The following is a 16,585-nucleotide window of genomic DNA, read 5'->3' on the forward strand; positions in this document are numbered from 1 at the left end:
CGCCTGCGCCGAGGCCTGCTTCGGACATGCCCGTGAAGCGCCTCTCCGGTGAGGCAAGTGTGTAGAAATTGGCGAGTTATTTTAATCATTTTATTTTCAACTAAAGCGGAACGAAAAGGGAAATAAACCGAGGATCCCTATTGATTTTTTGAATAGGAAGATTAGTTTTTTTTTTTCCCAGAAGTGCCATTTTCTTCCCTTTGATATACTAATGTGTCTCACTATGGCTGCGTCCCTGAAAAGCGCTCACGGCGGCGTCCTTTTGCGTTAAAGCGAGCGGCTTTGCCGGCAGTCCCCACGTCGCTAATCGTACTCGTAATTCCACCACACCGGAGCCAAATAAAAGCCCACGTTTTCCCTATGGAGACCTATATCACCGTAGAGTTGCTACTAAAGTAATCTTTTGTTTCATTGTGTGAAATCTGGACAATTATTGCCATTTGTAGTTTTATAATTGCACGTAAAATAATCGTTATTTTTATGGCTGTTCATTTTTTTTCAAGACTCCAGACAATCGCGACGTCTGTTGCTACACCGTCTGATGCATCCTAAGACTTTAATGGCATAGACGGCATTCAGGTCAGACTTCAGCGTAGACACTGTAACCGGGAAAAGCAGCCATTTGATGCGACTCGCCACTTTCTGCTGCCGCTTTATCGTTCGGCAAAGAGCGGCACTTTAGACTGAAAGGCGGTTAATCGGTATTACTGAAAAATGCTAGCGATCGTGGCTGTGTTTTCCTGGGTTATATCAGGCAATACATTTCTGCATAGGAACAATAAATCATATATCTGTTCGCTCTAAAGATTTAGGTTAAGTTTAAAGAACATATCCTAGTGTCAATGGCACCACCGTGAGATAAGAACTGACTTTTTTCATTATTTAATGAAACAATTATGCCTGAGTCAGCAATAGGTGGCGCTGTACGCAAGGCTCCGTGAACAGCTTTTAACACACTTGAAACGAAAGGCAGTCAGCTGGTCTCTGAGAGTGCATGCATGCTAAACAAAAGCCAGCTGGACAGAGGAGGGACGCTAAGCTGTGGACACACTGTACAGCATGCCTGTCCCAGAGGTACTGGATATGTTCTGGTTCTTTCTCAGCACATCCCCACCCCCCAAAAAATACTGTATTGCGTATCCAACCATCTTCCACACCTCTTATCCAGTACAGGATCACAGTGGGATGTCTAGTACGATGAAAATCAACTACTGATCTCCTCAATAGAGATGTCACCAATCCGATACCTAATATCGTTATCAGGCCAATACCGGCCAAAAACGTCTCACCAGGAGTCACTATTGGCTCTCTGAAATGTCCCTTAAACTCACTAGATGAACTGCTGACGTCATGTAATATGCAATCACATCTGCATCTGCAAGCACTTGCTGAGTGGCATCTCGTCCTCTATGTTCTTACAGGTTGTTTTCATGAGATTCAGCCATGGAGCACAGCGACAGACATCATAGCAGAGATTTCGCGTCTGTCTGCCCTACAGTGATGTTGACTAAGCTGTGTAGTATCTGTTTGATCTGTAGAACATCTCCTTATGTGTAATTACAGTGGCTGATTCTATATAGGTTGATTACTTTTATAAATGTCAGTAGTGTTAGAGCACTAGGAAAGGCAGACGTCATTCAAAATTCAGTTAACAGTGATTTTTGCTGTCATTCGACAATGAGAATAGTGGCTAAAGTTGCTAGAAGTCAGCAGATTTGTTGCTTGTCGCAAGATAAGATTTTTAGTCGCCCGGGAAAGTCAAGACATCACGAACACTGTCTGAAAAATCACAAAAATGCTAGTAGCCTTAGCGTGACATACCATAAACAGGTCACGTGATGATAACAGTGGCTTGTTTTGAAAAATTTAGCTAGGTGTTCATTTAGCTAGCGTCAGTACCGTCATGTCGGCTTTGTGGAGATACTTTACGCTGAAGGAAGAAAAACGCAAAACGGCAGAATTGTGTAAGGCAAGCATGTTGAAAGGTGACATAGCAGTGTGAACTTCAACAGAACAAGCAAACTTTATCGGAATATAAGTTTGTCCAGGCTACATCGGCTAAGAAGACAAGCAACAGCAAATGCTGGAGGAAACTTTTAAGAAGCTTGAAAAATATCCTCAAAACAGCAACAAATCACAGAAAAACTGGTGGAATTTCTCGTACTGGATAATTAACCACTTTCTGTGGTTGGAAACACTGGTCTAACAGCTGGACCCTTGCTATACATTGTATCTGTCTGTTCAACTTATATGTACTTTTTGACTGGAAATGGTTAGTATACAGTGATAATTTTGATTTCTGTAGTATTTGGCAGCGGATTGCGCAATTTAAGTTTAAGAAGTGTTTCTGTTAATTTTTGTGAAAGTTTTTACTGAATAAAACAAAGAAGCAGACTTGTGTAACTCACTTTGCCCGCGGATGTCTTCCTGTAGTGTAGTGGCATGGCGTTTGTTTGAGCAACGTGGCCATATTTCCCTATCCTTAGCGTACTCAAACAATGTGGCTACAGCACTAAATGCAGATAGTTTGTAATGTTAACTGAAATGCATGGATGGTGAAATTAGCTTGAGATGTACAATTAGCTGTCCCCCCAGCAATGGCCCTATCGTATCTTATCTTACGTCAGATTCTCGCTCAGGTGCTGGGTGTGACCTTGTCTAAACCCTCAGTCGTTAGTGATCCCCCTGACCCCCACTGCCTCTCGGAGTCGGCCTTACCTGCTCGTACTTCTCCAGCTCTGTGTGGTAGATCTGCCGGATCTGTGTCAGCTTGGCCCGGTAGTCCGAGTGCTCGATGGAGTTATCTGAGGCGCCGCCCGAGGCGGCAGCGGCGGCCGCAGCGGCTGCAGATCCGCCCCCTTTCTCTGGCCCAGCTACACCCTCCGCCAGCAACATGTTGTCCAGACGCATGAGCTGGGGGTCTGGGGGGTCCTCTTCCTGGGCGCCGCGGATGCTGAGGCCTGGGGAGGGAGGGGGGCGATCAGTGATGCTAGCGGCACTTTGAGGGGCGGGGGGGGTGAATGTTTGGTTGCAAGGTTGGATGAACATAGTGTCAGAAAGCGGCACCTGACCATGACAAAGATTTTTCACCAGACAGTAACAGGCAACGTACCAAAACAATTAGTATACAAGAGTTAAGTCCAAGAAACTATGCATGTTACAAATGCCCTAAATGTATTTGTTTTAAAGGTTTTAGAATATAATAAAATAAAATATCAAAACAATCCATAAAAAGATTTCAATATCCCATATAGGCCTACTCAATGCCTCCACTAACAGAGTGACTCTGTGGCACAGTGACCCTCTGTGACAGTGACTCTGTGACACAGTAACCTCCTGTGACAAAGTGACTCTCTGTGACACAGTGACCTCCAATGACATAATGACTCTATGAGACACAATGACCCCCAATGACACAGGGACTCTAGGTGACACGGTGAACCTGACCAACACCTGCCCTCAGCTGTGTACGCTAACAGAAATGCTGGCAAAATCTCTGGGTACATTGCAAAAATCCCACCTGAACATTATGATCCTGAGCACTGAACCTTAACAGGAACAATGACCCTCATCTCATCCGTACATGGGCAGCAACAGAAAATTATAAAACAAATTAAAGAAACGCAGTGCGTCATTAATGTCTGTGTGACCCAGATCATGGCTGGAAGGAGCACGGACGTGGCAGTCCTCATGTCACCAGCGTGTCTCTGTCACTCGCGCCACAGCCCTCCTGCTGTTTTTTATTTACACGGACCGTTGCGTGTCAGATGTAGAGGGAGGGGGTGCATGGTGATGACATCCATGAGCTGACAGCCGCTGGCTACCGTGTGCCGGTTTGGCTATCTGCCACTCCTCGATCTGGGTGCTCCCCACCCTGGGGCCAGGTGTCACTGGACAGGGTACGCATCACCAGCTTCCCCCCTCCTTCAGGAGGATCAGAGTGTGGTTAGGGAACCCCGTGGGTTCTCCTGAATCGGTGGTTCTCCGCCAAGTCCTAATTCTCTCCAATTTGGCACCACCTGTGTGACTGAGCCCAGGTAAGCTGGTAATTAAAGTTAAATCAGGTGTGTGGGCAGTGGAGATGTGAGCTGGCTTGGGGAGGGCTCTCCAACACCCCCCCCCCCATCTTCAGTGGTCATGCATGCATCATGCCGGCAAACGTCACTTTCCCTGCTGGGAAAAGCTATTTTCCTTTGTTTCCCAGCGCTCTTAATGAAGCAGAGGCTCACTATCGGCCCTCGGATAAGGTCTGTATTGCTCCAGACTTTAATCAACCTCCTGAATCTTTGCTCAGGCCCCCTGATGATGCACCCCTGCTCTGTGGCCCCGGAGACCCCGCACATCATCCCCAGTTCTCTCGCCTTGGTTATCGAGTGCTCGCCTGCTTTTTCTTCCGCTTTTCCCTATAATCCCGCTCCTTCCTTTCATCCTCCTATCTTTCACTTGAATTTTAATTAGCCGTCACCCAGCACACATTCGCACCTGCACCTGCGGCCTCAGATAACGCTGCATGGTGCCGCCGGGAGATGGGGGCGAGGGTGGTGGCGACAGTGGCGACGAGAGGAGATCCTGGAATGTAACGATTACAAGAGCGGGGGGTTTAAATTCAATAACCTACCCGCGATTCAAGGGATTTTCAACAGCTCATTAAGGCTTCATTAAGATATGGTGAATGAAACGGTAAGGAGATTAGCATAGGTAGGCGATGGTGCCGCCCCTTGCTGGTGGACCTCGAGTGAGCCAGCGGTGCCATGGCCCACCCTGTCCGAGTCCTGATATGGTGGCATTGCTCGGACAGCGGCCATCGGATGTAATGGCGTGAAAGTGGTGGATGAATGAGCTCATTTGTGCTGCTGACACCGGCCTGGGGAAAGGGGGGGGGGGCATGATACACCGCTGGGTTGAGCCAAAAACAGCTCAGACGAGTAAATATGGCCCAGCTCCACAGGCCTGCATGCCAAACTCACAATCCCATTTTACATAAATGCAGTTTACCCCTACCACCCCCCACTACACAGGGTGACACTCAAAGCTAACAGAAACAATAGAATACTATTAAAACAATAATTACACTAAAAGGATAACACTAAAAAATTACACCAAAAGAATAACACTAGAAGAATAACACCAAAAATAAAACAATAACACTGATCTTGCTGCACGATTTAGAGACATCATTTTTCACTGAGCCAGGGAATTAGATGTTACAGATCTACTCCCATCCATATAATAACGTAACAAACAAGTTTGGCTGATTATTCAATGAATTAATGCTAGGACCAGGCTGTGTTCGAGACTGCCGTGTCAGGTACATTAAATATAACACCGTGGCTCATGGCAAATCCTCCTTGCTGAGCTGGCTCATGCTCTCGATCTGTTCGGGCTGCACTGAGGGGGCACGCAGCCGGGGGCCGGGGGTGGGAGGGAGGGGTACAATGCTTCTCAGTCAAATGGAAGTAGGTGAGGGCTTTTTGTTCAAACTCAGACAGTAAGAGGCTACCTGTATCCTTCCCAGTCTTTTTACCAAAAGTTTCCGGTGCACCGTGCTGGGGAAGAGGGAGTGGCATTATGAGAAAATGAACCTTGCGGCTTTGCGGCCCGTATCACTCTGGGTTACTGGACAGGATAAAACCATCTTTATGGGGTCTTCCGGGGTATCCTTGCCACAAGGCTCGAACCCGTGTCTCTAGCATAGGACGTGCCAGAAGCTGAATGCCCTAAAGTATAATTTAATCTGATTTAATGTCAGATAGGGCTCTGCCCCCAGTCTGGGCTCTGCCCATTTCATTCCCCCGCATGAAACTGATAGATTACAAGCATAAATTTCAATAACAAGCTAAACTATTCATAGTAAAAGATTACAGCAGTTGTAAAAAAAAGTGTGAACTGTTAGTAGCTGGGAACAACGGAATAAACTTTGAGAAAGTTGCTGTAATACATAATGAAGCATGTCAGGGTCAGTGTCAGTGTTACAGAGCCCAGCTTATTCTGGCCCACACATCAGAAATCGAGATAATTACAGAAACCCCCCCCCAGACAAAGACCTGACATTTTAAATATATATACACATTTCTCGCTGGTGAATTCTCGCAGTTTATTACTTTGCACAAAATGCAGCTGCGTTTTCCCCCAGTTAATAACATTTTCGATTAAAAAGCAGCGTAAACTCCTCAGCATAATAACATCCACAAATAGGATTTGCGTGATTAAATCTGCAGCGTGCAGTAAAGCTGACAGTATTCTTTAGCGGCTTTGCAGGCTTAGCAAGAGGCTTCTGCTCTGGACCGCAGATGCCGCCCTTCGTATATCAAAACACCAACTCCGGCCTGGTGGAATCCCCCACCCCCAAAACACCAGCCCCGGCCTGGTGGAATACTCCCCCCCAAGGAAAACCTCACTTCCTCAAGTCACCTTGGCCTGTCGCTGGAGTGATCAAGTCACTCTACATAATCAGGACTTTAGTCTGAGGCGGCCTTCAGGAAGCTTGCCTGCCCACCTCAAACGGTGTGTTTCCATTGGCCAAATTCAATGCAAATCAAAGACAGTCAGTGGCTACTGCTAGCCCTTATTGGAGGCGCAGTAAACAATCCACAAGGAGGTGAAAGTCAAATGACCATGGGCTATATCCCAGAGCCATAGGGCTGTCCCAGAGCCACAGCAAACAAAAAAGGGAAGCTCCGCCCACCCCACCATGCCCCTCCCACAGATGTGGCCTCGGGCAGTCTGGAGGTCTGAATCTCCGCCCACACCACCATGCCCCTCCCACAGATGTGCCTCGGGCAGTCTGGAGGTCTGACTCTCCGCCCACACCACCATGCCCCTCCCACAGATGTGCCACATCCAGTCTGGAGGCCTGAATCTCCACCCATCACAAAATTTCTCCTCAAATTCAGGATGAAGAATTTGTCCTTCGGCCTCCTGTTCTCATGGTTTTATTTACCATCCTCAAAAGTGTCACATCTCTGTCAGCCCAAGGTCTCGATTTTGTTCAACAGGACAAATGCTGGCACCAAAAAACCAGCTAATCAAAAGTAATACTTATCTGCCGGAAATACCTGAAAAGGTCACACACCCTACCCCCCCCAACCCCCCACCCCAAGAGAAGGTCATGCCCATAAAATACACTTCATCTCCTGTTGTCCTCCAGAGGTCAGTCAGTTGGAGGGGTGGGTGGGGCATTGCTACAGAGGATCACATGCAGCGAAAACCAGCAAATCTGCAGCAGAAGCAGCTTCCTCCTGCAAGTAGGATTTCGGCATTAAAACAAGCAAAGAGGGTCCACGAGCGGGCTGGGCATCGAGACCCGCAACCGGCAGGGTGTCCTGAACCAGCCTGCTGCTCTTTTGTTCCGGCGGACGGCAAGCAGATGCGTTTTTAATCGACGACCTCCAAGTCTTCTTTAAGCTTGGCGCCTGTCCATGAGGCAGCAGGGAATCTGGAGAAGCCGCCCAAGGCGTCCCTCTAACGCGCGTAGTAATTAACACGCCATTAACACGCTAATACGCATCAGCCAATTTCCCAATGTTAATGGGAGACTAATTACCCCTCCCTGATATGCCACGAGTAGCGGGACGGGACGCCCGCTCGTTCTCTGCTTCTGGAACGTTCCATGAGCCCAGGATAGACCAGAGGCGCAGTGGGAGCTGCGAGAGGAGAAGCCCGCCAGGTGTCGTGCAAAGCTCTGCTGCATCCTGGGTCACGGGATGGCTGGGAGGGCTGTCCCACTCCGTGCCGCATGAGGAGCTTTTAAGTGTTGCGGCCCGCAGCGTTTGCCCAGAACGCTAATCCCTAAGGATGTCTGGGATTCGGCAGACAGGGAAATAATCAGCCCAACATGAGATGGGAATCACCGAATGAGGAAAGCGGGGGCCGGCGTCGAGCAGCCCCACCCTTCAAGGGGGATCCCAGGGGGGCATGATGCATTTCCTCTCTGCGTGGCCGCCAAGCTAATTGGCCCTGCTGACAGTGAGGACCCCCCCTTCATGAGGTAGAGCCTTCTCATCACACCCCAGCCAAACACTGCAAACAGACAGCAAATGGGGTGGGGCCGTGACAGAAAGTCGCCCCTGACGAGTCAGGTAGCCTTTGTCCCCCAATGAGGACACCCCCCCCCCCCCCCAAGGCCTTCCCACACACACCATCTCACAGGATGAAAAGTGACTCCGGATGGGAGACTCTGGGGGCCGGGCGGCTGTGGTGCTCGTCATGGACACGGTCTGACTCCTGCCCTGGGAGCCAGAGGCTGGGAGGTGCACTGACCCGGAAAGGTAATGCATGACCGCTGCTCGTCATGGCGGCTCAACCACGATGGGCAGCAGGAAAGAAGAGAAAAACAACAATAAAAAAATAAACATTGTGGTCATTATTACTGCTCTGGCTTGCCCGGCACTTTGGAGGTGAATTACACAGTTAATACCACACACAGCTCAATAGAGACCACCCCCCCTGCGATTTACCTCCCTGTCACAAATGCACGCTCCGATATGCCAGAAGGTCTCTGCTCACTGGGGAGGCTCCCATCACGGCCAGGACAGGTCGTGCCGGCACGTGTGTGTGTGTGCGGGCGCAAAGAACTTCACCATATGGAGCCGGATGTGGGTTTCTGAGAGAGAGCTTAGGGTCTGTCAGTTGGACCCTGGTGCGATGTGTCCACAGACAGACCTGTAGGTCCAGGAGGCGAGACCCTGTGAGATCTGTGGCACCAGAGAGGCCTCAGATGCCCGTGTACAGCACCACCTCCACAGCAAGGGCCCCAGCAGACCTCTATCCACCCCCCCCCCACACAGGGGCCCCACAGCCCTGCTTTCTGACGGGGTCACATCTATCTATCAATTTATTTGTCTATCTATTTATCTATCTGTCTGTCTGTCTGTCAGCTCAGTGTGTTACACACCCACACCGGCCGCACTCAGCATTGCATTTCTGTTCACATTTACAGTAGTCGGCAAAACCTACTAGCCCAGTTGCGTCTGGCTCTTCAGCACACAGCACGGGGGCACGGGGATACCCCTGCAGAATCAGTCTGCTTGGAGCATGTGGGGGGATGGGGGTGGCGCTGTTTATGGCACCCCCTCCTGGCTGGTGGCAGAAGTGCAGCTCTGACGAGCCAGGCGACCCTTCACGAGCCGCGCTCCGGCGCACCGGGAAAGATATAATTACAGTAATTAACAGCTGCGGGTTTAATTGTACGGGAAGTTGTTAACAGCGGTGTGCACGGGAGCTGGGTGAGGTGTCGTTACGGTCCCCCCCCCCCCAGTGCCGCCTGGGCTGGGCTGGGCCGGGCCAGGCCACCCTGCCAGAGCCCTGTTCGGAGGCGGGGTCTTGTCAGAGCTCGGTCACAAGCTGGATAATTAAGTGCCAGGTTAATGAGAACAGCGCCTTCTCAAGCCTGATTGCTGCCCTATCTGAGCAATTAATAGGGCTTCTTTTGTTTTTTTTGTGCCTCTCCATCCCCCTGCATCCATGGAAACGGGGCCTGTCACTCTTTCCTACAGCAACTTGCTTTCTAATTAATAAGCACAGTGACGAGGCTTCCAAACGCACGGTGGGCGGTACAATCAGCCCTCTTCCCATTTTCTGTTGTCACTAAGAACTGAGCTGTACCCGCACTAACACAGCCCTGCATATGTGCAGGCCGAAAGCGTGACCAAGGTCAGCTGGTTGCATCACCACCATCTGATTGGTTGAAATGCAGGGAGATCCCAGTGATCTGTGTCGATATGCATGGATTATCTGAAGGAAAAAGGGCATATTCTATATATTATTCATTATTAGTAATATCGCACATTGCGATGTACCGGTGCACTCCCGATTACTCGGAACCTGAAGATTTACAAGTACAGAACAGCAGAACAGAATGGATTTGTAATACAAATTTACGCAAGTGAATGCTAATTGCGCTAACATTTGATGCTAATATAACACGGCCATTTTCACAGACATGCTAGTGGAAATTAATAGTAACTCTTCAGTTTGTTGCTCTCCAAACCCGGCAACGCCTTTACCAAGTCGACCCCGCAGTGGAAAACCGAAGCAAGCTGGAACCGCGCTGTAACTAGTCTCTCTTCCTGTTACAGCTTGGGTACAGCCTGGTTCCTGTATACCAGTGCCAAAGCGTCATTTGTTTGTTCACTGTGGGTTACACCAACCAGTGAAAGACAGGGCTCTGTTCACGACTGGGAGCTGATGTATCTCATCACGCCTGAGAGCACTAGTAAAATCCTCTGCATCACATTCCACTGCACCCCCTCGTCTGCGAGACCCCCCCTCCCCCCCCCAGCTTGGAGTGATGGCCACTTACATTAAGTGTCTGTCCCTTCACCGCTGAGGATCATCTTTCGGTGTCTGTGAGTGAAATTCAGTTCCTCGTTCAAAAAGCCCCAATTCGCATTCTGAGGGGGTAATGGAAGAATGCATTGTGCAAAATGACCCCCCACCCCAAAAAAAAAAAAAAGAAAAAAAGAAACCCACATCCCTTGCTGTCAAAAGCAAAAAAAAAAAGCCCAAAGGTTCAGCCCAGTCGATTCACAGAGCCAGTGCCTCTGGGCGGCTGCCCTGTAATTTGAATCATGCCGGATAAATGAGAGCTTTTCACTTTGATGTTTTTTTTTTCTTTTAAATAAGCTTCGGGGGTAAGATGACAGTTGTGAGGAAGGTTTCAGAGGCAGAGGCTTACCCAGAATCCCATCTTACACACAAACACACACAGATACATATAACATGCTGTTCGGGGATCGCCGCTCTCTATGCAGAGCTGGCTTCCCGTGTTTATTGCCTTTGCTAACTGGACTTTCCGGCAAATTCCACCGATTCTCCGCGCGGGCAGCTCACCACGACTGCACTGCAATGAACGTGAACTGGAAGGATGTACAGGAACTGGACAGTGAGGGAGGGGAGGGGGGCGGATGGGTGATGTCTAAGCATCGGGCATGGAGAACGGTGCCGCCTTGACATGGACTGCTCTGTAATCCGATGAAAAGGTGCCAGCGAGCGAATGCGTGAAAACGCCACAGTGGTCAGGTGATGGGCCCCGTCCTCCTCCAGGCATCCACGCCTGCGGGGGCGGGGGGGGGCGAAATGTCCACAATGTCCCATGACTGAGCTCCCCCAACGCTCAAGGCTGGTTAAACAAGCCGACAAATAAGCCCAAATCGTGGGCTCCGGTCCCCCTGGAACGAAAGAGGCCAGCCAGTTATTTTCCAGCGGGCTCCAGAAGGCTGCAGCTGCAGAGAGAGCTGCAGAACTTCCCAGCTGTCAGCATCACACACGCCGGGCTTTACAGACGCATACAAAGCGGACACATTAGCCACTGGCTGCCCACAACGGATCGGTCTATTCCATTCACCGGTTGGGGGGAGGGGATTCAACTTTTTCCTGTACACCCCCACCGGCCAACACACAGAGGACTGCCCCCCCACACACTCGCATACACTGCCTGGGGGACAAAAGGCTCCACAGACGGTAAGTAACTTCCTGCCAAATGCCAAAAGCGAGAGGAGAAAATGCCGGCTGACTGCGATGAAACAACATTACAGAGGCAAACAATATGGCTCTTATGTGATTATGGGCCTCGAAGGAGCCAGCCTGTTACACCGATGTTTTGCAATAAAGCAATAAATAAAACAAACGAAGAAAAAAACCCTGAAAAGCTGAACAAAAATGTCATATATCTGACAGTGTTTTCAGAGGCCAGCAGGTGGAGTGACGATTAAGGAAAGGCTGACTCTTAAAGCAGAGCTGGGTTTCAAATACATGTCTGAGGAACACGTACAGCCAAAATTGCTTCAGCTCACAGCTTGCGGTTTATGGGACATTTATTCTCTGTTTAAGTTATACGAACGGGATGCAGTTAATAGACCTGGGGACATGATGCACCCTTAATGTGCTTCTGGAGGCAGCCGTGAGAGACGAGTCTTTGGAGGTCCATGATGAAAACGGAGCTTCTCAAAGTGCAGAACTGAGCCCGTTTGGATGGATGCAGTGGGAGCTTGGAAGGAGCTCACTAAGGAGGCCATCAGTCTGCAGAGGCCGGAGCCTCGGAGGTGCATGGAGGTGCACTCTAGCCTGCATCCCTCTCCCACCACCACGCCTTGCCTTTAGCCACTGAAGAAACTGCGCCACTTCCTCCATTCTTTGACCTCCACACTGAGAATCGTACTGTAAAATAGAAGAGTGATACTTTATCCACCCCTGTGGGAAATTGTCTTTTTGCCTACGAGGCACACACACAGGTGAGAGTCTGAGCAGGGGGTGGGCATCCAGCAGGCCTGCAGCAATTCGGGGTAAGGGTCTGACTTAAGGGACCAATGGTGGCATCAGTCTGTAGACCCTGGGATTTGAACCGGCGACCTTCCGGTCACAGGCACAGCAACCCACCAATATGACACTACAAGATAAACAGGAGGCCTTATGCCCAGGATGGCGGGTTCAGAAGAGATGGACCCTCACAACCGCAGGGTGAAACCCCAGTGGCCAGTTAGTGAAGGGGCCAGGAAGTGCGGCTTGGAAGATTACAAGATTATTGGTTCACTTAGTTTACACGATCAACAGCTCATTTCACTAATCCATTCATGGCAACTAATCTTGTTTGGGAATACAATAATCCAGCTGTGTCAGGTCAGTAGTACCCCTGAAGTCCTAAATCCCCCCCCCCCCACATTCTACCTAGACCTCGATTCACCCTCCCCCCAATATGACTCGGAGCACCAAACAGCCATTAAAAGTAACTGAAACAGTACACACCAGGAGCCGGGGGGGGGGGGGGGGGTCCCCTGCACTGAGATGACACAGACTGCCCCCACCATCTCTAGCACAGGGGTCAGGGGGGGCGCTCCCTTGGGACCACCGTGGCTTCGTAAAATCTGGCTGAACCTGGGCAGTGCCAAAATCAGGCCTTACCAGGATCTGCAGTGAGCCTGTTATACCGAGCGCAAGGGAAACATGCAAACAAAGCTGAACCGAGACTACCCCCCCCCCCCCCCCACCACCAGGTCCCACTCTCTGGCCACTGGGCCCTGTATCCCTCACTGGGGGGCACCTTCTATGTCGGCAAAAAGGAAAAAAGCAGAGAGGTGTGAATAAATAAGTGTTGGAGGCGAGGTCCCCATCACCCAGGCACCCGTTATTACTGGGGGGGAAAAAACAAATACACCCCCCACCTTTAAATCACTTCAGCTCCTATTTCCAAGTATAATTTAATCTCTTTTTGCGACACTTGACGATTACTTCATCACGCCGTAATGACAGATTAAAAAGTTGTCAAATTAAATATTGAAGACGACCGGAGGCGGCAGTGTGTATTTTTTTTTTAGGAATAACACAGATTGGAGATGAAATAGGAAGCCCGCTGCATATTTTATCCCGCCAGGAAGCAGTGCGTACATTTTTCCTTGAGGCCACCTACTTGGTAATAAAGAGGCCCCTTCGAGACTCTGCGGTGGCGGCGTGTTGCGGCTTTAATATCCGAGATAAATTGCTATTAAACTTTGTTGTCAGAGTAAATGAAGCTTTGTGTGATGGCGCAGTACGGCGATGGCTGCTCTCCCTCAGTGGGTTCGAGCTCCTGTGTCCCCTCGCTGTTTCATAGGAGGCGTTTTGTTGTTTTCCATCAGGGGGTGATTTTTAGGGTGCCATAGTGATTGTGTCTATGACCCCCCCAAACCATAAAGGCCGAACTGCCATGGTTTCCCCTGGGGGGGATCAGGGACTGGAGGTGCTATCTTACGGTTCAGCAAGTTGTAAGGGACAGTTTGGGGTGTTGGGGGGTCCATCTACCAGATACGGTCATAATAACAGGACAGACATGACAGTTCAGGCGTCACCGTCATGGAGATGATCATGTGATTATGGGGGCAGGTGACCATTGTAGGAGGAGGCCCTGCCAGGTCCAGATGGGGGTGGAGGGTTGTTATGACCACTGCCTTGGTTCCCTGTCATGAGAGAATCTCTACAGCCCCCAATGAGGGCTTTATGCCATATTTTCCCCTATTGAGGGGTATTTGCCCCTGGTGAGGGTTATTTGTCCCATTTGCCCCCAGTGAAGGATATTTGCCCCATTTGTCCCTGATAAGGTTTATCCACACAACTTGCCCCCAGTGTGGGATATTTGGCCCATTTGTCCACAGTGTGGCATACTGTTTGCCTCATTTGCCCCTGGTGAGGGTTGTTTGCCCTGGTGATATTTGCCCTATTTTAACCCCAGTGAGAGATATTTGCCCTATTTGCCCCACTCCAGCCATTTCCCTCCTTAATTTCTTTAGCAGTAAGAGAGAACAAGCAGAAATAGATGAATTAAGCCCCCCCCCCCGCCCCCTACCCCGCTCCGCTGTCCACGGCTCTTATGTAAAATCAGCCTGATGGTCTCCCTCCGTGAGACGTCTTTGAGGGATATCAGCCCCTAATCTATTATTGGTGTGTGCGTGCTGCACCCCCCCATATTCCCCCCCCCCCCCGCCCATCTGCCCCCCCCCCCTCCCATCTGCCGCCCACATTCCAGTTCCGCAGCTGCTGGCCCCATAACTGATGCAAATGCATGGCCTGCCTAGGGGGGGCGCTCCCATCTGAGGGTGGAATAACTCCCCACTGGCCCCCCCACCCCCTTCCCGCCCCTTCCGGATTTCTCTCGTCAAGGTGATTGAGAACACAGAAAGCTCTGAAGTAAATCCCTGCTTCCGCTTTGGGGCTCGCCCTCCGCCGTGATGGATCCCAGACACAAACCCCCCCGGACACATCATTACCTGCAGATTCTTTGGCCTTTGAGTCCTGTCCTTCACCTATCAGTCTTGCAGCCGCATAGAATCGCCTCTTACTTGAAATGAAACGGCACCCCTGATTGGTGGGTGACGAGACAGGACGTGTAGTGGAGGGTGCGCTCCCTCGGTGAGCGGGGGGGGGGGGGGTGTTTGCACTGTGGGGGTGCTATTCCAACACACAGCGATAATGCTAATCTGCATGGGCTGCCTCACTCCCCCCGTGGGGTGGCCCTCTCCCTACTCTCCAAGTCAGGCTCGGCCCAATTCCTCTTACTCCCCCGGCATTCTGCCTTTCTTTCCCGGTGCCGTTGCTCCCCGCGATGTTTCAGCTCTCGGCCGTAAACCCTGCATATCTCGACATGAGACTAAACACTCAAGTGTATAGCTTAAGGGTACAACAGCCAGATCCCTGACCTGCCAAAAGGCAGGAAAAGGCTCGGGTCCACCATGGCCCCTCACATAGCCCACATAGCCCAAACACTGCCGTCGAATAGGCCCAGGTCCACCACGGCCCCTCACATAGCCCACATAGCCCAAACACTGCCGTCGAATAGGCCCAGGTCCACCACGGCCCCTCACATAGCCCACATAGCCCAAACACTGCCGTCGAATAGGCCCAGGTCCACCACGGCCCCTCACATAGCCCACATAGCCCAAACACTGCCGCAGAAAGTTTCCAGCTGCGAAGTGTCAGCTAAACCAAATACAGACATTTACCTCTCTCTGAACTTTTTGCAAAGTTAATTGGGGCTCATCAGCATCACAATCTTGCCAGCCGGCCCTTAGCCACTGCGCCACCTGCTGTTTTATACACACACAAAGATACTGTACTGTCCCTTGCGATTTCACTCCAGCTTGAGTTTAACTTTTTGGATGGAGGGGGGTAGGGTTGGGCTGTTTTCTCCCTCATTTATGTTTATTTTTAGATCCAACTCCTCTAGATGTGGGGCAAGATCATCCTCTGAAATACTGGCATCTGCATTAGCAATCTGGCTGAAAGCAGGCCTGCCCCCAGCCCCCCTGCCCTCCTCATCAATTAATAACCCTCCAATCAGAATCCCCAATAACAACAAAGTGCCCCCTATCGGGTCAGAATTTCAGCACTGGTAAAGTGCCAGGCAAACTGTAAGAATTGCTTAAGCAATTCTGCGCAAAGACTCACGAGATGGTAAAAGCAGGAAGAGTGGCCTTCAAGCGCTTTGACATTTCAGCTGCTCCATCTAAAGTGGTTCAACTGAAATTCCCTCAGCTGAGGGTAAAACAGCTCTGCCCTCCCTGGGATTTCAGCCCTGAAATGCATGCTTTCATAATATCATACAACTTAACAGCGGCACATAATGCAGACGTTACACGGCGCCGGGACTTTCACCATGGAAACGCTTTCAGTGCAGAAACGCTTTCACCGCGGAAAGGTAACAGCTGACGAGAGAGGCTACAGATCTTCAAGGGTGCACGGAGAACAGACAATTCTGTCCTTTCATTCCCATAAAATCCGATTTCCAGCGTTCAGGCGGCTCCCGCTGCCTTGGATCGTCGAGGGAAGCTGCTCCCCAGCTCGGCGCTAATGAGTGTCGCCGGCTCTTTGCCACGCACCTTATTACCGCAAAGGCGGCCTTTGAAGCCTCTCGCTCAGCCCGTCTCCTGGGTCCGTCGGCCCCAACGAGGCTGTTACAGCATCAATATATAATCAGTTCCCAGAGTAAACACAGCCGAAGGTGCGAGGGCGTCTCCCGCGGGCCGCCGGAGCTCCCAGTCTGCGAGCTATGTTGGTCCACAGGGCCAATCAGAGTAGCTTTCAAATTGCCGGCCCGACGGACGCCGCACACTCCTGCCTT

At 50.6% G+C, this 16,585-nt stretch overlaps 1 protein-coding gene across 10 annotated transcripts in view; it reads right to left on the reverse strand.

Moving 5' to 3' along the window:
* The window catches only part of pbx3b (pre-B-cell leukemia homeobox 3b), an 85,084-nt gene that overhangs the window by 21,412 nt on the left and 47,087 nt on the right, over positions 1-16,585 (reverse strand). For all 10 annotated transcript variants that reach the window (XM_072707647.1, XM_072707657.1, XM_023840807.2 and 7 more), the window contains one exon: positions 2,719-2,960. In XM_072707647.1, coding sequence (XP_072563748.1) covers positions 2,719-2,960 — 242 coding nt within the window. The remainder of the gene's footprint in view (positions 1-2,718; positions 2,961-16,585) is intronic.

Source organism: Paramormyrops kingsleyae, chromosome 2 (assembly GCF_048594095.1).
Source record: "Paramormyrops kingsleyae isolate MSU_618 chromosome 2, PKINGS_0.4, whole genome shotgun sequence".
In the NCBI taxonomy this organism is placed as follows: domain Eukaryota; kingdom Metazoa; phylum Chordata; class Actinopteri; order Osteoglossiformes; family Mormyridae; genus Paramormyrops; species Paramormyrops kingsleyae.